Source organism: Rhincodon typus, chromosome 13, assembly GCF_021869965.1.
Source record: "Rhincodon typus isolate 14 chromosome 13, sRhiTyp1.1, whole genome shotgun sequence".
Classification (NCBI taxonomy): Eukaryota; Metazoa; Chordata; class Chondrichthyes; order Orectolobiformes; family Rhincodontidae; genus Rhincodon; species Rhincodon typus.
In genome coordinates this window covers 54,018,194-54,044,193 of record NC_063344.1, presented here as the reverse complement: position 1 = coordinate 54,044,193, position 26,000 = coordinate 54,018,194, and the positions used below count along the sequence as shown (strand labels likewise).

Below are 26,000 nucleotides of genomic sequence, written 5' to 3'. Positions count from 1 at the left end.
ACATCAGCCTTCCTGCTCCTCTGATGCTGCTTGGCCTGCTGTTTTCATCCAGCTCTACACCTTGTTATCTCAGATTCTCCAGCATCTGCAGTTCCTACTATCTCTGAATTAACTGTTGTTCCTGCTGTTAATGATCAACAACTTCTCTCTCCTCTCATTCCAATTGCAGACAGCCATCAGGTTGCGACTGGGTTCTGTTTGAGTCTGTTTGCATGTCAATTTGTATGCAAGGTTCATCACAATGCAGAGCAATATAAAAGGAGCTGTTTGTACATACAGGAAGTTGTGGTAAGTCAGATGGTTGTAAATCGGAGACCCCATGTACTGGTGAAATAGAATAGTCTACAGAATCGCCTGTTCCCTCAACAACATTATTTTAGTACAGTTCTTTGGGAAGATGGAACATAGTGTTTGGAGAAACAAAACATTTTTATTAGTGCTTCATAAAATTTTTCTACTATTTTGTGTCTCAGGTACATACACATATCTGGTTCACACACTTGTGGTTAGGCATTTTAACGCTATTCTACAATACAGAAAATTCTGAAATTCAGAAATACCTTAATCACAAGTGTTCCAGTCCGGAGAGTTTACTGAATAATATCAGTTATAACACTTATCATAATAATTAGCTCCATTCATAATGATTCTTTTTTATAATGAGAGTACTAATATACTTTATTCTAATTTTTTCCATTACAGCTATTACGTTAACATATTGCCTAACTCCTTAAATTGTTTGGGTCCATTATTTTAGATCCAATTGGAATCTACCACACAATGGATTCCCCATCCAGTTCCTCAGTAAAACTCTAGAATATCCCAGCAACAATCTGTAAATCATCAGGAGGGATCTTCCAAAAAGTCTTTCATCATCCTACCATTTTACCTTAGCTAAAGGGAGACCAGAGCTCCTTCAGGTCTGCAAATTTGTAATGCTTCATGACTTGGATGACTGAGGTAAATGCACAATCATCACGTTTGCGGAGATATAAAAAATAGGTGGGAAGGCAAGTGGTGAGGATGACGCAAGGAGTGTCCAGAGAGTCTTAGACAGATTGAGTGAGTGGGCAAAAAAGTTGACAGATGGAATATAATATGGGAATGTGAAGTCATGTACATTGGCAGGAAGAAAAGAAGAGCTGAATATTATTTAAATGAGGAAAGATGCAGAAAGCTGCCGCACAGAGGGATTCGGTGGTCCTACTGCAAGAACCACAAACAGCTAGCATCCATATTCAGGGGATTATAGAGAAGGCATATGAAATGTTGGCTTTATTTCAAAAGGGGATGGAGTACAGAAAATAGGGAAGACTAAACATGGCACTTGTCAGATCACACCAGGAATACTGTAAACAGTTTTATTTATTTTGAATTGTCATTGAAGGCAGTGCACAGAAGGGTCAGTAGATTGGTTCCAGGTATACCGGTTTTCTTATGAGCAGAGGGTGAGTAAGTTGGACTGGGGCTTGTTACTCATTGGAATTTAGAAGAATGAGAGGCAACCTTATTGAAAGGTATCAGATTCTTTGGGGGCGTAACAGGCTAGATATAGAGAGGTTGGTTCCATTGTGGGGGAGTCGAGGACAAGGGGGCATAATTTCAGTGTTGGAGTCTCCATTTAAGACAGAGGTGAGGAAGATCTTTTCTCTCAGAGGTTAGTAATTCTGTACCACAAAAGACTTTCAAGGCTGGGTCATTAAGTATCTTCAAGGCTGAGACAGACAGATTTTTAAGCATGGAGGGAATGGAGGATTAAGGGGCAAAAGCAGAAAAGTGGAGTTCAGGATTATTAAGTCAGCCATGACCACATTGAATGCAAACCAGACTTGATGGGCTGACTGGTCTACTCCTGCTCCTATGTCATACGGTCTAATGTTGCTTTAGTCACAAAACATCAAATCATCTTTAACCTAGTGTCTCACATTACCCACCTCCATTGGGTTGACAGTAATGGTCAGAGCAGAGTCATCCCAATCCATTTCATTTTCTTTCCCGCTCTCGCTTTCCCGATTAGTGCGCTGATGAGCTGCCCGGATCCTGAAGACCCCCAGAACAATTATGAAGACCAAGAAACTAATGCACACAACAATGACAATTGTGGCAGCACTGGGAATAACTGAAAAACAAGTTTTAAACACTGTGGATCAGAAATGAGATAAGCATTTAAGATTTTGAAATTCAAGAACATGCCTGTATCTGGAGCCGGCTGGCATCTTGCATTTAATTTGGTTTCGGGGATAGAAGGAGTACATTCTCTCTATATAGATACTGCGCTCATTATGATCCAGCATTCAGGAAGTCTCAGTTTGATTGTACTTAAAATAACCTCAGTGATTACAAAATAGTGTGGCAGTTGGAATTCTGAAATCGGCATTGCTTGCAACTCCAAGGCACTTTTATTTTCACCCAAGCCCCCTATGTTTTCCACAAATTTATTACTTGACAAATACTGTCACAGTGCACATCGCAAAAGTGATATACTGTGCATGCTTTGCCTCCTTGGCTAGCAAGTAGCTTCTACAACAATGCAATGTGACAAAGTACTATTCACTTCTGCCATAGCTGTCAGTACAATCAATCCTCCAAATAGATCCTGAACATCAGCAAGCCCAATTTACATGCACTCTGCCGCTGTCTGATCTGACCCAGCATGAAAGCCTTCAGAGAGATGAATTCCAGAAGCTATTGTAAGAAATGCTCCAAATAATAGATTTCTTTCAAAATTATTTTCCCAGTAACCATCACAACTCATTTAGAACAAGCAAACTTATTGAATCCTTTTTTTCCCTCTGGCATACATATAGAAACATTGTTCTGGAGAGGATGAGATGAGGAGAGTGAACAAGTCTGAGTGAGTGATCTGGGAAATGCATGCAAAGAAAAACAAGGATATGAGTGCACCATGTGAGCACATCTGCTACATGTATACACAAGTGACTGCAATGTTAAAAAATAACTATTATTTTTTAATAAAACATTTCATTGACTGTAAAGTACTTTGGGATGGCCTGAGGTCATAATGAGCGTTCTCAGCTTTTTTTGGGTGAGAGAGCAGATGCATGTGAAAATACAAATTTAGTTACATACAAAATTATAATACAATAACAGCTCTGTTTGAGAAAACTGCCCTTAGGCTGCCTTACTGATTAAAAAGGCAATAATGAGTTTAATTAAATGAAGGGTAAGGAACATAGGAAAGTTGTGCAGTATCATTTTGTCAATGATTATTCAGGTTAGCTAGCTGAATACTTATATTGGTAAAACTGAATATAGTCTTGGTGAAAAGCTAGCGGTTTTGGTGTTCTCTGCACTGTAACTTGATAAAGATCATTGAACATAATAGCCTATGCTAAACACCAGGGGAGAGAATGGGAGACAGTGGAAGACAGAAGCAAAAGTAGAGAACGTATTTGGGACAGGTGTGCAGGTGGGGAGGGAGGTGAGAGAATAAAGGAATTAGCAGAGAGAAGAAAGAGTGGAAGAGGATAGAGTAGCTAGTTAAGGTGATGGCACATGGCATGGGTTGGGGGAAATATAAATAAACAATTTAAGTGAGAGAAGGAGGAGAAGAGGAAAGGGCAATTGGAGGAGAAATGGGGAAGAAATGTCAAATGCTCCAGTTGGTTGGTTTTTGCATAGACTCTTGGTGCAATGGGTTAGATAGGTGAAGGATGTCAATGACTCTCTTTTTAGCTTACAAAATATCTCTAAGATCGGTGGCAGGGAGTTGGTAGGGCCAGTTCCACATATGAGGAAGAACAAGCAGCATATTTACACCTCTTGACCATTTCAACAACACATGATCAGCGAGAAAGTGGTTTGAAGGTGATAGGTTGCTTATTCCTCTGCTGGAAATCGAGTAACATTGTAGTATTCAGTTACTGCTCTTTCTTTATAGGTTGTATAAAAACGTGGAGACTGGCATATGTCCATTTCTCCAGCTTTTGCCATTTGCCATTTAGTGAAATGAAAGTCCAGCAGGTCAAAATAATTGTCCTCAAGCTTATTTCACACATTGATTATAACAGAATTTAAGAGGATAAACAACAATTACCAATCCACTGCATTCACAGATTCATGGGCACAAATGCAACTTTAATCACAAGCCTTTTGTAAGGTGTGGAAATGTGATTAGGAAGCTCATCTTGGGCGCAAATATGATATCAAATTTAGTTCAACCCACAAGAGTTGGCAGGGAGAAAGATGGAGTCAGTGGTTAGAGAGCAGAATCTGTGGAAGAGTCAGTGTTTTCCAGATCCATGAATGAAGCTCAATCTAACGTTCTTAATTATTTGGCTAAGTTTCAAGTTGATGGTCTAACTAGATTGGCGTATTTAGTGTTACCATTAGAGCACCAGTTAGACAAAAATGCCAAAAAAACATCATATGTCTTATAAGCATTAAACTCACAAAATTAAGACTTTTTATTTTGAAGGCTTGGAGCTGCAAGCATTTTAAGTTTGGATAGCGTCAGAAGTCATAAAACACCAGATAATAGTCCAACAGGTTTATTTGAAATCATAAGCTTTCAGAACGCTGCTCCTACAAACTTTACCCGACGAAGGAGCGGCACTCTGAAGGCTTGTGATTTCAAATAAACCTATTGGGCTATAACCAGGTGTCATGTCATTTCTGACTTTGTCCACCCCAGTCCAACTCCGGCACCTTCACATCACAGTTTAGCCAGCTGTAGCCGTGCAGTTAAGATATCCAGTTGCTCTTTGGTACTGCAAATCTAAAAACCCCAGTTTCCAAGCCAGGTAGGTTTTCGTCTATTTCTGCACAAACAACAGTTTTTAAAATGGTGGATCCAATTATCAGAATTCCAACTAGTCCAAATCTACTTATAAAGTGTCAACAAATATACATAGTTATCCCTAGTAAATTCAACAGCTGAACTTTTGATAATTTTTTTCTACTGTTAATAGTTCCATATCTTTGAACTCAATGTCATTCACTGTGTTTTGCTCCTTTAAGAAGATTGTTTTAGTACCTGAACTATGAGCAGCATTAAGGTTGTGACCTGGAAGATCAGGCAGCGGATGATGGATTGACTGGAGGAATTGGGGCTGAGCCATCACATGATTAACATGGTCCATAAGATTAATGTTGTGCAGAACATTCACCTAGACAAACGAAACCAACACGGTCAATAATCATCCTGTCAAATTAAATCAATTTTCACAGTCCTGTACCAGTGACAATCTAAGTGCATTACAGCTCAGCAAGTAAATTACAAGCAACATTCATGAATTGAACAGCTCTTCTACCTGACCTTAATACATCAACTGTCTGAAAGTCTATACTCCATTTGTCTTTTTCTCACCTCTAAATTGAAGTCATTGCTTGTGTAGCGTCCATTGAGCTCTGAGCATGTCAGCCTAAACTTTCGACCAAAAATGGATGCAGTTTCCCAGTTACGGTAACGGAGTTTACGCAGAACATGTTCGTAATTTGCCATGGTGTCCACCCCTAACAAACACAAGCAGACAGGGCCATCATGTGGAAGACAGCTTTGATAATGTGAATGCTTTCTGTTCACACAAGTGCCCACTAACCATTTTCAAAACATTTTTTATACCAGTGTTCAAAATAGTTAAAAAAAATCTTTGGTTTGAAGAGTGCCACATAATTCTGTAATATTTCATACAACATGCATCACAAGAAATAACATCAGTTCTAACATGACACAATTTGATGCCATTCTCTATGGGTTATTAAAATAACTCAGGTTTGTCTTCATATTTACATGAAATAAATCCTGTTGTGTAACTATTGCACTTTGCTGCTGCAATCCAATTAAGTTTCATACAGTTCGATACACATTTGAATGCAAGCATTCCTTTATAGATATTGTAACACCTGGTCATTAGCTAAAAATTTGAAATAATTATGAACGTATTCGCAATTTGGTGATTTGGGGATAACTTGATCATCATATCAAGTCTACAAGTATTCTGAAATATCAGTCAATTTGACGGATAAAAGACAGAAAATAAATTTGCAGTAATCAATTTATGCATTACCATTAGTCTTCTCTCGAGTTCTTTCCCCAAAAGACAGATCTGACACATAGTGTCACTGCCTCCACCTCAGTTAGGGCAGGGAGCCAGGTCCGATATCCACCTCAGCTTAAATAGGGATTGAACCGCATCCATTTGGCACCGATCTGATCTACATCAGCCAACGGGCCTCCCCAGGGAGTCTGAGTTACTGTGGCAACATACTAATTTTACATTCACGCTGTAGCTTGAAGCTATGGGTAGTGATGGTAAAGTTCCAATTTTTTTCCATTACATGGCTAACGTGGAAGCTCTCCCATTCTTATTGCATGCAACTGGCAAATGTTGGAATGATTTATAAGTTGATACTCCACCTGTTTGGCCATGTTTGAACAAACCTTCATTGGCCATCAAGTCCTGGAGTGGGACTTGTACCTGGTGCTTCTGGTTCAGAGACAGGGATTCTATCCCAATGCCACAAGACATACTTACTATTCTTCTGCATGAAAGAAAAGGAACTTACCATAAATGGACATTCCAGACGTAGAATTTGTAAACTCAAGATGTTTCCCATGCAGCTCAATTGGCTCCAGTTCCAGACATTCTTCTTCAGAATTTAGTTCATCTCCAACGATCAAAATATCACAGTAATCTAGATTGTGAACAATCTCTTCTGGCCCACCAATATGACGGGCTACAAAAAAAGATTTTACAAAAGTCTCGTGAATATAAAATAGCTTAATATCAAATTTCAACTGTACACAGAAACACAGCTCCTACTTATGAGGAAGGCTTACTATAAATCATTCCATTCCTAAACTGTAAAGTTTCATAGCAGACGTAGCAGTAACTCAAGTGTCTGTCTTCCAGCCACAGTCCCCGAATACAAATCCGTATTTTGCTCATCAAATATATTCCATTCAGTTGGATGATTTTTGTCATTTCTTATCCAAGCTGGCAAGATGGAATTTCACGTGAAGCTGAAATATGTCTTTTTAGGAGGAAAGCTCATATTTTTTCCCTGCCATATTGCTGCCTAGAGAAGTACAGAAGTCAGCCATTATTCATAGCTCCAGCTATGGCCCTTTCCTTCCATTGCACATGTACAGTGCACAAAACCTCCAGATGCCTAACATTGTAATGACGTGGTGACTACTTCTCAATTTTCTACTTAGCCTTCTATTGAGTCGTTAAAATCTTAAACACTTCTTTATACCTTCAATAATTTGCAACTCTCCACACAAGTCTGTTCAAGAATAGAATATTAGTCTCATATCTGAGAAAATATTTGTCACAGGTCCAGCAGGACACCTGAGTTACACTGGCAAATGTTCACCCTCTTCCAACCTTCCTTGTCTTTTTCTATTTTATTGATCCTACATTTAATATCCCAGGGCATTTTCTGCTACAGAGAATTTACTGCTTCCAGTGGGGTAGGTCAGCACTTTAGTCAACATGTTTCTTGATTAGCAGCAAATGCCAGGCCACAGAAAATCACAAACATGTGGTTTTAACTTTGCCTGTTTACCAAAATAATGAGTCAACAGACAGTCAAAAGCCCTTGTTGGTGTTATTTATCGGTATCCCGGACAATCTCACCAGCTCAATTTTTAACCAGAACTGGTAAATGAAGGAAGCTTGGGCAACTTCACAGAATCCTTCCTTCCAATAAACAGACTGGCCCTTGATGATGCAAGCAGGACCCAACTGGTACTTGAACTTCAGGCCTGAACAAGGAAAGCAGTTCAGCCTTTTCTTTTCCCTCCATATCCACCCACCCGAAGACAAAGGCTTGAAAGGCTCTTTCAATTTTTATATTTTATTTACTTGTGAAGCTAAGAAGAGCGGGAGTTCTTTTGTTTTATTTATTCATGCCGGCATTACTGGCTGTGCCAGCATTTTCTGCTCACCCCTGATTGCCCCGGGAAGGTGATGGTAAGCTGTCTTCTTGTACCAATTCAGTCTATTTTGTGTAGGTATGCCTAAAACGTTGTTACGGATGAAGTGCCAGGATTTTGACCGAGTGATACCGAAAAAAAAGTGATATGCTCCCGAGACAGGATGGTGAGTGGCTTGGAGGAAACTTGCAGGTGGTGGTTGCTCCAACATATCTGCTGCCCTGGCCCTTCTAGATAATTGTGATCATAAGGTTAGAAAGTGTTGTCCAAAGGGTTTTGGTGAATTCCTATGGTGAATCTTGTAGATAGCACATATTGCTACAACTGTGTATTTGTGGTGGAGGGAGTAAACGTTTGTGGCGCCAGTCAAGTGGGTTGCTTTTTCCTGGATGATGTCAAGCTTCCTGAGTGTTGTTGGAGCTGCAGCCATCCAGGCAGGTGGGGAGTATTACAAGTATTCCATCACACTCCTGACATGTGCCTTTTAGATGGTGGGCAGGCTTTGGGGAGTCAGGAGGGAAGTTATTTGCTGCAGGATTCTGAGCCTTTAAATTGTTCTTTTAACCACTATCTGACTAGTCCAGTTCAATCAATGGTAGCACCGAGGATGTTGATGGGGTGGGGGGATATCAGTAATAGTAATCCCATTGAATTTCAAGGGATAATGGCTCGATTTTCTTTTGTTTTCTTTTTCATTGGCTGGTGTTTGCGTGGCACAAATATTACTTGCCACTTGTCAGCCAAAACTTGGATATGTCCAGGTCTTGTTGCATTTCAACATGGACTGCTTCAGTGTCTGAGGAATCGTGAATAGTGCTGTGCAATCATCGGCGAACATCCCCACTTCTGACCTTAAGATGGAGGGAAGGTCATTGAGGAAGCAGCTAAAGATGGTCGCACCTAAGACACTACCCTGAGGAACTCCTGCAGGGATGTCATGGAACTGAGATGACTGATCTCCAACAAGCACAACCATCTTCTTTTCTGCTAGATATGACTCCAATCAGCAAAGAGCTTTCCCCCTAGTTCCTGTTGAGTCCAGTTTTGCCAGGGCTCCTTAATGCCACACTCAGTCAAACGCAGCTGTGATGTCACAGACTGTCATTCTCATCTCACCCCTGGAAGTCAGCGCTTTTTTCCATGTTGGATCTAAGGCTTAAAGATGTCAGGAACTCAATGGCCCTGGCAGAACTCAAACTGAGCTTCATTAAGCGTTGAATTCTTTGAGCAGATTATGGCGAAGCAGGTGTTGCTTGATAGCACTGTTTCTGACACCTTCCATCAATTTACTGATGACTGAGAGTAAACTAATGGACAGCAACTGGCCAAGTTGTATTTGTTCTGATTTGTGTGTAGAGGACAAAGCTGGGCACTACTCCAGTTGTTGGCCAGATATCAATACTTTAGCTGTACTGGAAGAGATTGGCTCAGGGTGAGGTAAAATTTCGAGTGCACAGCTCCAGGACTATTGCTGGAATATTGTCAAGGGGCATCGCCTTTGTGGTATCCAATGCCACCTAATGCTTTTTGGTACTGTAGGGAATGAATCAAATTGGCTAGAGACTGGCATCTGAGATGCTGAGGACCTCTGGAGGAGTTGGGTCATCCACTTAATACTTTCTGGCTGAAAATTGTTGCAAATGCTTCAGTCCTATATTTTGCACTGATATGCTGATCCCCCCCATCATTGAGAATAGGGATATTTCTGGATCCTTTTCATCCAGTGAATTGTTTAATTTTTCCCTGCCATTCATGGCTAGGTGTGGCAGAGCTTAGATCTGCTCTGTTGGTTGAGGAATGACTTAGCTCTGTCCATCACTTATGATGTTTGGTTGTCACTTCACTTTTTGAGATGCTTGGCCTGCAATCCTGTACTTTCCACTGAACCAGGGTTAAGCCCTGGCTTAATGGTAGAGTGGGGAATATGCTAAGCCACGAGGTTGCAAGTCGAGCATGAGTAAGATTCTGCTACCTCTGATATCCCACAATGCCTCATGGCAGCCCAGTGTTCAGTTGCCAGGTATGTTCAAAGTCCAGCACATTTAGCACAAAGCTAATGCCACAAAACACAATAGAAGATCTTCTCATCTCCATAAGGATTGTGCTGTTGTCACTCTTAACGATACTGCCTTAGACAGATGCATCTGTGACATGCTGATTGGTGCAGATGAGATAAAGTACATTTCTCCCTCCTTTGGGTTCCCTCACTATCTGCCTCAGATCCAGTCTAGCAGCAATGTTCTTTAGGACTCCAAATCCATCAAAGGTGCTGCTGCCAAGCCACTCTTGGTGACTGATATTGAAGGACCCCACTCAGAATACATTCTGTGTTCTTGCTACCCTGTGTACTTTCTAAAAGTGGTGTTCAAATTGGAGGAGTACTGATTCATCAACCAAGGGAGGACGGCATATGGTAATCACCAAGAGGTTTCCTTGCCCATGTTGGCCTGATTCCATTAGACTTCAAGGGGTTGGAGTCAATGTTGAAGATTCCCAGGGCAATTCTCTCCCAACTGTTTACCACCATACTGCCACGTCTGCTTGGTCTGTCCTGCCAAGGGACAGGACATACTCAGAAATGGTGATGGCGTTGTCTGGACATTCTGTGTAAGGTATGCTTCCCTGAGTATGACTATATGTGGCTGTTGCTTGACTAATCTGTGAGACAGCTCTCTCAGATGTTGGTAAGGAGGATTTTGCCATGGCAACACAGCTGAGTTTGCCCTTCTTGTTTCTTGCACCTAGATTGGTGCCAAGTGGTTTGTCTGCTTTCATTCCATTTTGAGATTTTTGTTAGTGGATGGTACAACTGAGTGGATTGCGAGGTCATTTCAGAGGGCAGTTAAGAGTCAAACACATTGCTGTGGGTCAGGAGTCACATGCAGGCCAAACCAGACAGAGATGCAGTATTCCTCTCCTAAAGGTCATTACTGAACTAGATTGATTTTTACAACAATTGACAATGTGATTTAGAATTAGACTGAATTACTGAATTCAAATTCCACCACTTGTCATAGTGGTCAGGTCTCATAAGGAACGTTTAGACCCATCTACTCAAGACAACTTACTCCATCCCCTTTACTCCCTCTCAGAAACTTCCACTCAACCAATTGACTTATTAAGCTTCCAGGGAATATTCCACGGATACCAAGCTGTGGCCTCTTGTCTCATACCTCTGCCCATTAAACCAGTTTCATCTTGCCACTGGTAACAGGTACAAAACTGGCCAGGAGAATACAGATGATGCCCAGTAATTAACATCACCCAAGTCTCAAACTGTTGAGGTCAGGAAGATCTACCACCCCCAGCTCTGTTCCATCCACGCAACCCCCAGCCTGAGTTAAAATCAAAGTTAAAATATTAGAAAGTAGGTTAAATTTTCAAACTTTGGGCGTCACGGTGGCTCAGTGGTTAGCACTGCTGTCTCACAGCGCCAGGGACCTGGGTTCGATTTCACCCTCGGGCAACTGTCTGTGTGGAGTTTGCACATTCTCCCCGTGTGTGCATGGGTTTCCTCCAGGTGCTCCAGTTTCCTCCCACAGTCCAAAGATGTGCAGGCTAGGTGGATTGGCCATGCTAAATTGCCCATAGTGTTTAGGGAGGTGTAGATTAAGTAGTTTATGGGGGATGGGTCTGGGTGGGATGCTCTGAGGGCCAGTGTGGACTTGTTGGGCCGAAGGGCCTGTTTCCACACTGTAGGGATTCTATGAATCTATTCTATGATTGTAGCATGTGTGGAGCAAATTTCTTTTGTTATGTATTAGGAAACACACTGATATGAGCAACTTGATGGGCAAACTGATAGGACAGAACCCAGTACTTCAACAATGTAGCATGCTGTTAATCAAAATACTGTAAGATTCTGATACCTTGAGTTCCGGGTCCAAATTGTGATTCCTAGCAAGTATCTTAATTTTGTTAAATATTTAAACTTCAGTTTTCAACTAATCAAGATTCAAAATTTATTGACACAATAAATTAAATTTTCCTATAAATTTGATCCTAACACAAACCACAGTATTATCCAAGATGAATCTTAGAAAATATAACTAGAAACACTTATCGCAGGAGATTACAATTAAATTGATTAAAGTTTCTGATTTGTACCTGATAAAACAAGTTCCACTGCATTAAGATTTTTAACTTGTCAGCTTTTCCCAGCCTGCCTTGTATTGCCTCTTCGTGTTCTTACCTTTGCCATCTTCGTGTTGCCCTCTTCGGATTGTGCTGATGATCCTGAGGCCTGGAAAGAGTATCACGCCTCTGTTGTTTTCAAACTCAGATGCCGGTCTGGAGAAATGGTCCAACCCACTAATTGTAATCTTTGGTTCAACAGGCTGAAGGACCACAATGTATGCAGAGATGTCCGAGATACTGATGCAAGTGTCCTCACCGAAACACCTTCACAAGTAAATAAGATATTATAGGGAAACACTCACTACCTTAAAGCCTAAAGCCAGTTTTCAATGAAAGAAGTTTGTTAATTTTATGGACAATTGCTTGAATCTGCGAGCAGGATCAGGAGATCCTTTACAAGTCTCTGCTATTATGTTGAACTCTTCATATTTCAACAAATCAAACAAATTCTGCTGAATTGAAAGATCCCGTTCACAGGTTTCCATAATTTTTCCATCGCTGAGGTGATTAGGATGGGTAACATAACTAAGCTTAAAAAAATAGTAAGAACTATGGATGCTGGAATGATCAGAAACAGAAACTGAAATTGCTGGAAAAACTCAGCAGTTAACGTTTTGGGCTTTGTGACCCTTCAGCATCTGTGGATCTGAAGGGTCACTGGACCCAAAATGTTAACTCTGCTTTCTCTGCACAGATTCTGCCAGACCTGCTGAGTTTTTCCAGCAAATTCTGTTTTGTTTTTAAACATTAAAAAAATTGTTGTTTTAACAAAACTTGTTTTCTGATGACATACATGCCTTCACAAGAGAATAGTTACACTGTAGACGAAACACTAAGCTGATTGGAAAAGCAGTGGCATCTTATTATTATTGCTGTTGTTTTCATAGCTTCAATTCCAGTTTGCAAGTGCCTGATTAGAAGTAGATTGTATGCAATAGATCCCAACTGTGTTTTAAATGCAAGGTTTTATAAGACTGCTACGTTTTGGGACTGTCTGTTTGATTTAGATGATATTGGTGAAATGAAGAGATCATGTTTTTGCAAGGGCTTTGGGATCCTGCAGCAACCTTGCAATGCAACGTGCACATTAGCAAACATAAACAGCAGTGTGGATGGCTCAGGATGCATGGGGAGGTCAGGAGAAGATACCAGGAAAGGGGCGAGGAGGAGTCTGTAAAGAAGGAGTCTGCAAGAGGTAACAGTTTTAAACAAGTGAACAAAGGAATGCTGAACTACCTGGAAACCAGGAAAAAAAATCACTGAGGTAATAAATTCTTTGAAAATGAAAATGGAATCTTTAGCTTAGAGCTGTAAAAGGTTAGGAGTTATTTGGTGGAAAAGAAAAGGGAAAAGTTAGGTGCGAATAAAAATGGGAGGCATGGGGAGGGATGAGGGAGTGTCAGGCAGCAGGACAACTAATTGCATTGGCCTTCAAATGAACTGTTGTAGACTCATAGACTGAAAGACTTCCTTCTCTGCTACACAATTACCTCCCATTTGACTCAAACTTATGGCAAAGGGGCTTGACAGAAGTGATAAAAATTTGAAAGAAAATGGAAGCTGAAAAATTTAGACAGAAACAGAAGAAGCACCAAGGTAAGGCCCATGATTTCTCTCCCTGGTTCAAGCCTCAGAGTTGTTATAAAGGTAAGGACATGGTAAATGGTTATACCTTAAACTGTCCATTTAGTTCCAAGATGGCTATCCTCTGGGCCCTCAGCTGTTCTGATCTGTTCAGAGATGTTACATCATACTTTTGGAGCAGCTGGAATGTAAACCTGGGCTTCCTGGATCAGAGGTAGGGACGCTGCCACTGAGCCACAAGAGCACACAGATCCTCATTTGTATTCTAACTTGCACCTTTCCTTAGAAAGAAGATCCATGTGATTTACATTGTCCTGAAGATTAACTTTAAGAGGGAAGAATGCATAAGAATCATCGTTGGATCCGTTTGAAAACTTTTACATTGGAAGATTAAAACATAGAAAATAGGAGCAGGTGAAAGCTATTTGGCCCTTTGAGCCTGCTCTGCAATTGATGATTATTTTGGCTGATCATCTAACTCAGTAGCATGTGCCTGCTTTTCCCCATATTCTTTGATGCCTTTTGCTCCAAGTGCTACGTCCAATACCTCTTGAAATCAAACAATTTTGGCCTTGTCTGCTTTCTTAGCAGTGAATTCCACAGGCACACCACTCTCTGGGTGAGGAAATTTCTCCGCACCTCAGTCCTAAATAGTCTACCCTGCATCCTTACACTATAACCCCCGGTTGTGGACTCTCCCGCCTGTATCTAAGCTGTCTAATCATAGAGTTATACAGCATGGAGACTCTTCGGTCTAACTCGCCTGCACCGACCAGACGTCCCAATCTGACCTAGTCCCATTTGCCAGCATTTGGCCCATATCCCTCTAAACCCTTCCTATTCATATAACCATCCAGATACCTTTAAAATGTTGTAACTGAACTCACCTATACCACTTCCTTTGGCAGCACCCTCTGCATGAAAAAATTACCCCTCACTGCTCTTTTTAAATCTTTCCCCTCTCACCTTAACCCTATGCCCTCTAGTTTTGGACTCCCCTACCCTGGGGCAAAGACTTTGGCTATTCACCCTATCCATGCCCCTCATAATTTTATAAACCTCTGTACGGTCACCCATCAGCCTCCGACGCTCCAGGAAAAAAAGCCCAGTCTATTCAGCTTTTCCTACAGCATGAACTCTCCAGTCCTGTTAGGATTTTGTAAATGTCTGTGAGATCGCATCTCATTCTTTGAAACTGCAGTGAATATACTCTTAAACAATTCAATTCTTCTCATTAGCCTCTCTCAAATCTGTAGGAACTGTTCCAGAGTCTATAGAATCTTGGAAACTGACCACCACTATTTCAAGGCCACTTCCTTAAGTATTCTGAGATGTAGATTATCAGGTCCTGGAATTTTATCAGTCTTCATTCTAATAAAATTTCCCAACATTATTTTCTGACCAACCTATTTAGAAATTTTATTATAAATCTCTGGTGCAGGTGGGGCTTGAACTTAGGCCTTCTGGTCCAAAGTTAGGGACACTACCACAATTTCTCAAGCGCCCAATACGTTAATATGGCTATGTCTATTGTGAAGAGTTCCTCAAGGGAGACAACCTCTCCAAATGCCTTGTAATAGTTAACCAAGTTTACTTTGAAGGCAATAGCTAAAAATTAGAAATAAATTTACAAATAGACACAAAGAAGTTTGAGATACTTAAAACATTATCTCAATACTTGAACTTTGATGAAAAATAATCCAAATAGAACACAGGTAGAGTTAACCAGAATTCACTTACAACTGAAACAACATGAACTGTAAGGAGACATAGAATCATAGGATCCCTACAGTGTGGAAACAGGCCCTTTGGCCCAACAAGTCCACACTGACCCTCAGAGCATACCACCCAGACCTGTCCCCCCATAACCCACCTAATCCACTTTCTCCTGAACAGTACGGACAATTTAGCAAGGCCAATCCAGCTAACCTGCACATCTTTGGACTGTGGGAGGAAACTGGAGCACCTGAAGCAAACCCATGAAGACACGGGGACAACGTGCAAACCCCACACAGACAGTTGCCGAGGGGTGAAATTGAACCCAGGTCCCTGGTGCTGTGAGGCAGTAGTGCTAACCAGTGAGCCACTGTGCCGCCATGAAAAGACAGAAATCAAAAAAAGGAAAAGGAGAAAGAAAGGGATTGTGCAAACTTGAATTAGGATTCAAAGTAGAAGAAAGATAAAGATAGAAGGCAAGATCTTAAAGCCAACATCAATGTTGCACATGTTGCGGCTAACCACAGAATAGCACAATATGGACTAGATCATATTTCATTATTCAGCAATGACACCAGACATGGTGGGCATGTAAAACCTTGTAAAAATAAGACTGGCAAGTGAAGAAGAGGAGCAAAGAGAAGACATGGCTCCTTGTTATCACAGTACCTTGTGTAATTAGCTAAGATTTTAAAGATCTCAAGTGACTGAAGGGGCGAGTATGAAAGTGAGTGAGTGGGCGAGATGGGAGTCAGTAATCGGTCAGGTGGTAATTAACTCAAGGGTGTAGTTGGGTGTGGAGGGTGGCAGCGGGAGAGTGCGTTTGGGTCAGCAGATGATGGAGGGTACATTTACGCTGTCCAATCACTCGTTATATCAGAGATTAATCAGTGTGGCATTCTCAAGCTAAGTATCCAGCTTAAGTCTCACACATTTGGCTAAAGTCTCTGACCCTGAGCTCGGTGTTGGAATCTTCCAAGCATTCTCCCGGGCAGTGAAGGTCAGCCAAGCAGAAGTTTAATCTTCCCAGATAATTTCAGCAAATTGCGTATGCCACAACTTCTGCAGGATCCTAATGAGCAACAGTAAACCCAGATTTCGCTGCTCAGGATCTTCAAAGATTTGGGCTGGAAAAGTTTCAAACCTTAAAAAGGAAGGGAGAATCTTGAATTGCAGAGAAAGACTTCGATTACATGAAGGGAGTTGCCAGACAACCTAATGAGTCAACTGCATTGCGTTTGTAGAAATATTGGCATCACGCCTAAATTCACTGAGGATGGAGTTACAATGCACTCATCTTGTGAGAGAAAATTGGGACAAAGTTACAGCAGCCTAGAGAAGTCTGGTCAATATTATCTGTGTGTTTTTTAGGGAAGGCTTTGCAGGTTAATTCACCCTTTTGGATAAACATTCTGCTGATTGTTATTACTCTGACAGGAACGAACTGCTGGGAATCAAGCCCCACGACTTCTTGCATTGTCCTAAAAGTTTAAGTGTCTGAGTGAATCACCAAGATGTTTAAATTAATTTAGTTTTACTGTTGCCGAGGACAAAAAAAAACTCTCACTGGGTTTCATCAATAACCACAAAATCTTATTTATTGTGGACAAACTTAGATTTTTACAAGTGGTTAACGACACAAACCTAAACTATGGCCTTTTAATCACACACACACACACACGTTCATACAGAGGCAGGGTATACAGCTCTGCTGAGTTATAATGGGTGGGAAAAGAATGCAAGAAAGAAGCATTGAAAATAGGAGCAGGAGTAGACCATCAGTACTTCAGCCATGATCACATTGAGTGACAAAGCAGGCTCGATCATTCAACTCAATACCTGTTCCTGCTTTCTCCCCATGCTCTTTGATCCTTTTGGCTGTAAAAATATTAATATTAATGGAAGTATTTAAGCCAGTATCCTTTAAAAAATAATGTCTCACTTAAAAGACCATGAAGGCAATGACAGAAATGTAAAGACAGTTACTTCTCAGAGGCACTGTGTGGGAAATTTGTATGATTTGAGGGGAACAACGTGTTATTTTTGCCACAAGACGGGGCATGTAAAGTTGGCTACTGGAAAGTAAAAGCTAAGATTTTCTGGGGTTTGTCAGTATGACTAATGCTTTTTTTTGTCTGTAAAATGCTGCACCAGGAAGTGAAGCTTGTGACAAATTGACATAATTAATGTATTTAGAGTGGTGCATATTGGAACATGTAAGATTTTGGGAGTTTTACATTTGTAGATGAAATAACTCCATTTTTATCTCGTAAACAGGCCAAGCATTGAGCTTAAGAGATACAGGGTTGGCTCAATCCCTGATGTTTGCGAAGGACATGAATTTCTCTCCAGAAATTTCACCAAATAAAAATGTACTCATGCAGGTGCTAATAGAAATCAGTTACCTGCTCCACTCTGCAGAGCAAATTTAAACTGTGCTTGAGTCGTTGGTTATGTTATTTTAGATGAGGCATCAGAATTTCCTATTAATTATAATGACCTTATAGTTAGAAAAAAATTCAGATGTATCTCCAAAATTGGTTAAAGATCAGGATGTATCGGCAAGATTAATGGATATTGAAAAATATATGCCTGCCTTTGAATTTGCTGTAAAGAGTGATAGTTTGCTTCAAGGTGTGAAATGCCGATCTTTGATTGCTCGAGAAGGTAACAGTGGACTGCCTTCTCGAACTGCTGCACTTTATGTGTGAGGGTACATCCACAGTGCTATTGAGAAGGAAGTTCCAGGATTTTGACCCAGTGACACTGAAGGAACAATGATATAGTTCCAAGTCAGATGGTATGTGAGTTGGTGGGGAACCCGCAGGTAATGGTGTGCCCATATATCTGCTACCGCTGTCCTTCTAGGATGGAGAGGTCATGATTTTGGAAGTTGCTTTTGAAGAAATCCTGATGAGTTTCTGCAGTGCATTTCTGCAGATGGCACACACCGTGCTTCAATGGTGGAGAGAGTAAATCTTGAAGGCAGGTAACTGGATTAACAGCACAGAGTTGAAGAGAGCTCGAAATGATTTGGTGCTGTCTGAATTAAATCTGCCTCCAGGTCCTAAGTTATGAGGACAAATTGGAATGTTGGAACATTAATACTTCAGCATAACAAAGCAAGTGATCATGCAAGAAAGGGGTTCAACAAGGTCATGCCGAATGGAGAAAAGAAATTTTAAAAATCTGTGAACTTGCTAGGTGAGAGCATCAGGATTTTTTAACTGATCATTAATGTGACTTTCTACAAGATTCTTAAAGCAGTAAAGGAAAACTGTACTCCTACTTTAAAGCAGGTGGTGAACGATTCCATTCTTTATCTGGGGTGATCCTTTATTTATCAACTTGAACAATAAAATGCTGATAGTCTTGAAAAATAAGAGAGCTCCAGAGTTGAAACCTGAATAAAGTGATTCACAGACTGATTCTAAAGAAGGAAAAAAGGCCATACAAAAGCCACATGAGGAGTTGTGTCAGAGGATTTTATCTTGATTTACAGCTTACACCGAATGGAATTTGAAAATCACAGGGATTGTTAGCAAATAACTGTGTTTCTTGTCATAGCTACCCAGACTGAACCAATTGTGTTATCTTTTAACCAAGGGCATCAAAACACTTGAAATTTATTTGACATGAGAAAGGAGATTTACTACGATGCACAGCGGAAAGAGGAGCCAGCAGCTGCAGAATGAACTGTCCGTTGGAAAAGAGACTGCACTCTAAAGATCCACATTAGTTGAACTTGGACTCCTAACAATTACCTGCTTTTGATTCATACAGGTTAAATGTTATGAAGATACCAAGACGAGATATTTAATGGAAAATGTGATAGCATTGTATAGGTGGGGTGGGTGGGGGTTAGCCAGTGACAAGATTATTTATAGTGTATGTCATCAGTTAGTGGCCATTCTTTACAATGTTATATTTTGGACAGTGTTTTTGATAAAATCTTAACTTTTTATCTTTTAGAGGTGCAGTGCTACAAAAGCAAATTTCTGTCCTCTCTTTAAAGTAAAACGGAGGAATGGACAGGATCATGTGATGTGTTCCGAATGCTAACTGGCAACAAATGTGAATGCTTGGTTGTTCAAAGTTAAAAGGAGAACCCATCTCTTACTAAATGGGAGGTGCACAATCTTCAAACTTGCAAACTTGCAAACAATGGTCAGACCAGCAGTGCTGGTGAACAGACTGTAGTCTGTAATTCTCAGGGATGTGTTGGCAATGTCAGGTTTCATCCAAAAGTATACTTTAAACCACTAAATAATTTCAAAATTGAATAGAGTTGGGAGTGAGGAGGATAGCAAATTAGCTTTTTCACCTGGGCTCCATTCCGATCTGGATTCACAATGCTACAGACATGTGCTTTGAGGGGGGAAGAGATCATGGGAAGTCATTGTAGAATTAAGCAGTTTGAAAAATGTCATTATAGCATCAGCCTGGAAGAACAAGAGAGAGTGAGAGCAAGTCTCTATTGTTCACTACACAGAATATGATGGGAGCTTGCCCTTGGAATAAAAAGGCCATGTTCATGAGGGCTTCAATGAAGGTTCTCTTAGCTTTGCCTAGAGGGAGGATCAATCCTTTACTGCGAAAGTCAGTTTCGGGGCATAGAAGTTAACTGGTGGGAAAATGCAAGGAGCGCCAAGAATGGCTTTGCACTGATTCCTAGGATATGACATATACAATTAAGAAACAAAGTGAAGTAGAATTATGAGATAACAAGGTACAGAGCTGGATGAACACAGCAGGCCAAGCAGCATCAGAGGAGCAGGAAAGCTGACGTTTTGGGCCTAGACCCTTCTTCAGAAATGGGGGAGGGGAAGGGGGTTCTGAAATAAATAGGGAGAGAGGGGGAGGCGGATAGAAGATGGATAGAGGAGAAGATAGATGGAGAGGAGACAGACAGGTCAAAGAGGTGGGGATGGAGCCAGTAAAGGTGAGCGTAGGTGGGGAGTTAGGGAAGGGATTTCACCTGCACATCTGCTAATGTGGTATACTGTATCCGCTGTTCCCGTTGTGGCCTCCTCTACATCGGGGAAACCAAGCGGAGGCTTGGGGACTGCTTTGCGGAACACCTATGCTCGGTTCACACTAAACAACTCTACCTCCCAGTCGCGAACCATTTCAACTCCCCCTCTCATTCCTCAGATGACATGTCCATCCTGGGCCTCCTGCAGTGCCACAATGATGCCACCCGAAGGTTGCAGGAACAGCACCTCATATTTCACTTGGGAACCCTGCAGCCCAATGGTATCAATGTGGACTTCACAAGCTTCAAAACCTCCCCTCCCCCTACCGCATCCCAAAACCAGCCCATCTTGTCCCCGCCTCCCTAACCTGTCCTTCCTCCCACCTATCCCCTCCTCCCACCTCAGGCCCCACTCCCATCTCCTACCTACTAACCTCATCCCGCCCCCTTGACCTGTCCGTCCTCCCTGGACTGACCTATCCCCTCCCTAACTCCCCACCTACACTCACCTTTACTGGCTCCATCCCCGCCTCTTTGACCTGTCTGTCTCCTCTCCACCTATCTTCTCCTCTATCCATCTTCTATCTGCCCCATCCCCTCCCTCCCTATTTATTTCAGAACCCCCTTCCCCTCCCCCATCTCTGAAGAAGGGTCTAGGCCCGAAACATCAGATTTCATGCTCCTCTGATGCTGCTTGGCCTGCTGTGTTCATTCAGCTCTGCACCTTGTTATCTCAGATTCTCCAGCATCTGCAGTTCCTATTATCTCTGAAGTAGAATTATGTAAGGAGGATTTACTGATTTAAAAGTGAAATGAGGTACTTTTTCTGTAGTTTAGAATATAAGTTACCTACCAAATTTGTGTTTAGTCAATGTTACCAATAGTTTATTTGTCACAGTAAATTTCTTAAAACTTGAAATCTTGATCTGTGATCCCTTCAGTTATTTACTTGGAAGCTTGAATTTCTTTTTACAAGTTAGGAGTCTTTATGGGGTTCTTGACAACTATCAGAGAAAGATAATCCAAATGATGCTGGGGTTAACTAATTCAAACTTGTGGAGACTCAACTTGTTTTTTTTTAAGAAAATAAGCAGCAAGTCCCATTGTGCACCTTGTTTACACTTGATAGTCGGAAAATCCCAAAGTGTTGCAATGCTATCATTGCATTCAATAAATGCTAAAATGTAATTGCTTAGCACTTAGCTTTCAAGAGGTTAAATTCACATGACAGCAGAAACTGCAAGCTTCAAATGGGACATCTGAAACACTGTACCTGTGACAGTAAGATTGATTTCCCTATTATCATTCAGAGTTATTGCTGCTACAATTCATTTCAATTCAGCAGATTTCACCTCCATACTAGACTTGTGGATTCTATTCTTGACAGAGGCAGTCAGCTTGACTAAATGCTGACATTGGACTTAGGTTTTTAAAACAGAGATCTTTCAAATCTAGATGCAGTCATGCAAACAGAAGACTAAGGGAAGGAATGGAATGTAAGAGAAAGGAGTTAGAGAATTTGCTTCAAGTAAAATTTCAATGTACGATAACTCACTGAAGTGGGATAGGGTATTTCATTAGTGCAAAAAAATTAAGTTGTATCAATGAAACAAAGTGAATCCAAATACCAGTGTTCTTCTGCATCTTCAACTGATGGCAAATATACATTTTAGTGACTCATATGAAATCCGATCTAGCTAAGCTTTCATTCAGTTGCCTTCAGAGAATGGAGAAATAAATATGTGAGCGAAAGACAAGACGTGTCTGGTCTGAAGTGTAAGGCAATGCCATTGTTACATTTGTTGGTGTACATATTAAATTTAGGGCTGCATCAGTCAACTTCACTGAAAGTACAGCACTTAATAGAATGATTGATGCCTGACAGTGTATTTATAGTTGAAACCACTTGAAAATTTGTTTTCATCATTAGGTAAACCAAATTGGGCTTCATATTTTGAATTTTTTTTTTGTTTATTCTGATTAAAATTAACCAACGCATATGTGTGAACATAGAACATTTTTATAGATAACCTACTGGACTGTGGTGGAAATGGTGTAACGTCGAATACCAGGAGTTGGGAACTGCCTTGAGTTAATGTATGCAACCAACTGCATGGCTTGATTTACAGTGTCGATGTCATCTCCTTCAATAACCAGGACTGACTGGGCAGGATTGAAGTGAAACTAAAAGAAAAGAACAGAATGAAGTTTGATACACAACTTAAGCAAAATTGCTTTAGACTTTTATAGATAAAACTTCCACCTCAACTGTAACAAAATCATTCTTTGCACTGGATTTCATTTATAAGTTCCAAGTGAATTTTGAGTGAATCGATTTAGCAGTAAAATAAATTTATCATAGTGCTCAAATCATTGATCCGAGCATATTTTGAAGTTTAGCGTGCTCAAGAAAGATAAATTTTAAATGCAAAGCAATTTAAAATCAAATTATTTGTCAATATAATTAAGTAATGTTGATCTTTTAGTGCTATCAGCATTCTTTTGCATCAAATTAATTGTACATGCATTAACCTTTAGTGAACAGTGACATAAGTTAATGGAAAATCTTCAATCAACAGAGGTATGAGCCACTATAATCCCTCACCTTGATTTCTTTGCCAAGACTCTCCAAGGAATTAATATCTAAGCCCTCCTTACAAGTCTGCAAGCAGGAGATAACTTTCCGACTTTCAATCTTGCCTGGACGTATAGATAATCCAGCAAGACTACCATGGAAAAACTGGGCAAATCGAGGCTTTACAATTTCCCCACCTAAAAGATAATTTAAAAAAACAAACAATATCTACTCAATGCAAGTACAGTAGTAGCTTTATCTTATTTAATAGCAAGTGTCCTACTGTCCTTGTCATACATAAACAAGCAGAATGGTATTGGTGTCAGAAAGGGATAATTCATATCGTTCCTAAACTTTCTAATTGCAAACATCTATTTCCAAAAATGAATAACTTTCTGCCAATTAGTCACTACCTTCCACTTTAAACTAAATACTCTTATCTTAACTGACGCTCTCAATCCCTTACTTCAACAACTTGAATTGCTGTTTTACAGAGCAGTTGCTGATAAAAGGAAGTTTGGATATTGTCAGTGGTTTTTCTAGAATTATGATTTTTAAAAAAATGTTATTCAAACATTGATGGTTAGTTATTTCTGAACAGTAATTCCTCGCTTAAAGCTGCAAGTGCGTTCCTGAAAAGTGCAACTTTGAGTGAAATAACTTTAAGTGAATCACGTTTTCCCATTACAACCAGTGCAGAAGCTGTAGTTATGTACTATAGGACCATTCCACAGTGAAAAGAAAGTCAAACAATGTGCCCTGTAAGTTGGAACACATTTCTAAATTGACATATTTTGCAATTTAAATTCCTTTTAAATGAATTAAAATCTATGAAAGAAATTCAGCAACTGTTTCAATTTACCCCACCACCCCCCAAGAGACCAACTCTCCCACAAGCTAATTCTCTCCCACTTGTCGTTTCCTGCCGACTCTCTTTTGCTCACAACTTCCTCCCTGAAACCCTATGAGTGTGGACTCAGCAGAGGGGTAACGAGATGGAGGGAGCAAGTGAAAAAGAGAGAGTCGGGGAGGGAAGAGACAAGTGTGAGGGTTGGTGAGTGGGAGAATCTCAAGGGTGGGACAAAGTTTTGGAGGAAATGAGAGAGCAGTTCAGAGAACGGGAAAGAATCTTGGGGAACCAGGAGAGGCTGGTCTAAAATGGCACCAATTGGTAGACACACACTCCGTCAGATCCAGTGTGAAACAACACTAAAGCGAAAGTCTTCATGTTAAATGCACATATTGGCCCTATTGTATCATCATGGTAAATAATGCTGAGGAAGGCAATTTAAAACTGGATACACGCATGTTTGAAATTGTAATACAAACAGTACACACCAAATAAACTAATTTATTAGAAACACACACACAATCTGCTTTATTTCAACAAATAAGGTGTATTAAAAGAATTTGAATATGGCCTGACATGTATACTGTGAATTATATTCACAATACAATGGAAACTATAGTACACACCTTGTTCTGAAGTCCTTGTGACTTTGTTGAAGCTACATTTCAGAGACTAGAGCTAACAGAATATAGAATCTAGTCTGATATTTCTGTGTGATATTAAGGAGTGTGCACTGTTTGATTTGCTGGCAGTCAGATGAAATGAGAAACAAAACTGCTATTCAGTCTCTCAAGTGTGTGCTAAAAGATTCCCATGGCACCACTGGAAGAAGAACAGGGGAGTTCTCCTGGTGCCCTGGCCAACATTTATCCCTCAGAAACAACATCAAAAACAGATTGAGTAATCATTATCCCATTGTGCCTGTAGGACCATGTTTATGTAAATTGGCTCTTGTGATTCCCAACATTACAGCTGTGACTATGCTCCAAAGACACTGCATTGGCAGTGAGTGCTCTAGTCACAAAATGCACTATATTAAGGCAAGCTCTTTAATTATGAGCCAATGCAAGAAATTAGAGAGCAGACTAGACACATCCCAAAGGAAAATAAAAGCAATTGAAAACTGCAATTTTTTCTAACTGGAAGAACCAGCGAGTATGGGAGCAACCACAACAACTGGGAAATCCAACCGGAAACTAATTGCCACCAGAGTTTGTCGGCCACCTTTAGCTGTGGCCAGTTATTACTCACTAGCAGCAGCTGCTTGGGAACAGCCTGGCTGAAGTCTGTAGACATTGCTTCCCATGATGCATTCTTGTGTGTCAGTATATCAAACTGCATATTCCTCATTCCTGTGTCTCACTTCAAACTGCACACATACAGTTCTCCATTCTCTGAGACACTTGGCAGGTTGGACAGAATGTGTACAACCTTGCCTATGGGTTATCAAATCTTGCCATACATAATTGTGTGCTATGTCAGCTTATACACAGAATCCTTGCTGATAGCTGGTGAACTCCTCTGACATACAGTGACCAAAGAGTGAGATTTGATGACTGGGATGCAGCAAGCAGCCCAGGAGTGCTGACTGTAATATATGTATCGGATTATCTCCTCTGGGCCAATCTACATCCTCAATTCATAGTCCAAATCTCCAAATTCTAACTTCCTTTCTGGTGTTTGCTATGACCATTGCAATACGCCTGAGCATGGAATCCGTTGCTAGATGCTCTGATTTGTTGACAGTACTGATATTGAACATCAAAACATTTTGCCAGAACAGGATACCTGCCAGGTCTGTAATAGCTATGACACTAGCGTTTAATCTGCAACATCCCAAGCACATGTTTTACAAGCTTGAAAATTTCCCATTTTCAACATATAATTGAGTCCCATGAATGTTCATTGTTCCATTTCTCTCTTGCATAAAACAAAATTACAAAGATGTTGTTCCTGAATATGGAGACAGAAAGACACTAGAAATACGGAGGCATGTAGCGGAAAGTATTGGAACCTCAAATCTGCTGCAGACTTGATACAAGATGGCTAAGCTGCCAATCAGGTTTTGTAGCAGGCCTCCCATCCAGTTCTGTAAGTCTGTCTGTTTGTCTATTGACACAAACTTCTTAAAGGCATCAGCATTGGGAAAGTTGTTTCAGAGATAGTAGGAACTGCAGATGCTGGAGAATCTGAGATAACAAGGTGTAGAGCTGGATGAACACAGCAGGCCAAGCAGCATCAGAGGAGCAAGAAGGCTGAC

General features: G+C 40.6%; 1 protein-coding gene across 1 annotated transcript in view; it reads right to left on the bottom strand.

Annotated features, from left to right (window-relative positions):
* clstn2a (calsyntenin 2a) overlaps window positions 1–26,000 on the bottom strand; it is a 353,207-nt gene that overhangs the window by 8,880 nt on the left and 318,327 nt on the right. The window contains exons 11-17 of the mRNA XM_048604120.1: window positions 22,921–23,087; window positions 22,351–22,499; window positions 12,096–12,304; window positions 6,529–6,699; window positions 5,330–5,475; window positions 4,997–5,129; window positions 1,935–2,119 (exon numbers count right to left, since the gene is read on the bottom strand). Of these exons, the coding sequence (XP_048460077.1) occupies window positions 1,935–2,119; window positions 4,997–5,129; window positions 5,330–5,475; window positions 6,529–6,699; window positions 12,096–12,304; window positions 22,351–22,499; window positions 22,921–23,087 (1,160 nt within the window). The remainder of the gene's footprint in view (window positions 1–1,934; window positions 2,120–4,996; window positions 5,130–5,329; window positions 5,476–6,528; window positions 6,700–12,095; window positions 12,305–22,350; window positions 22,500–22,920; window positions 23,088–26,000) is intronic.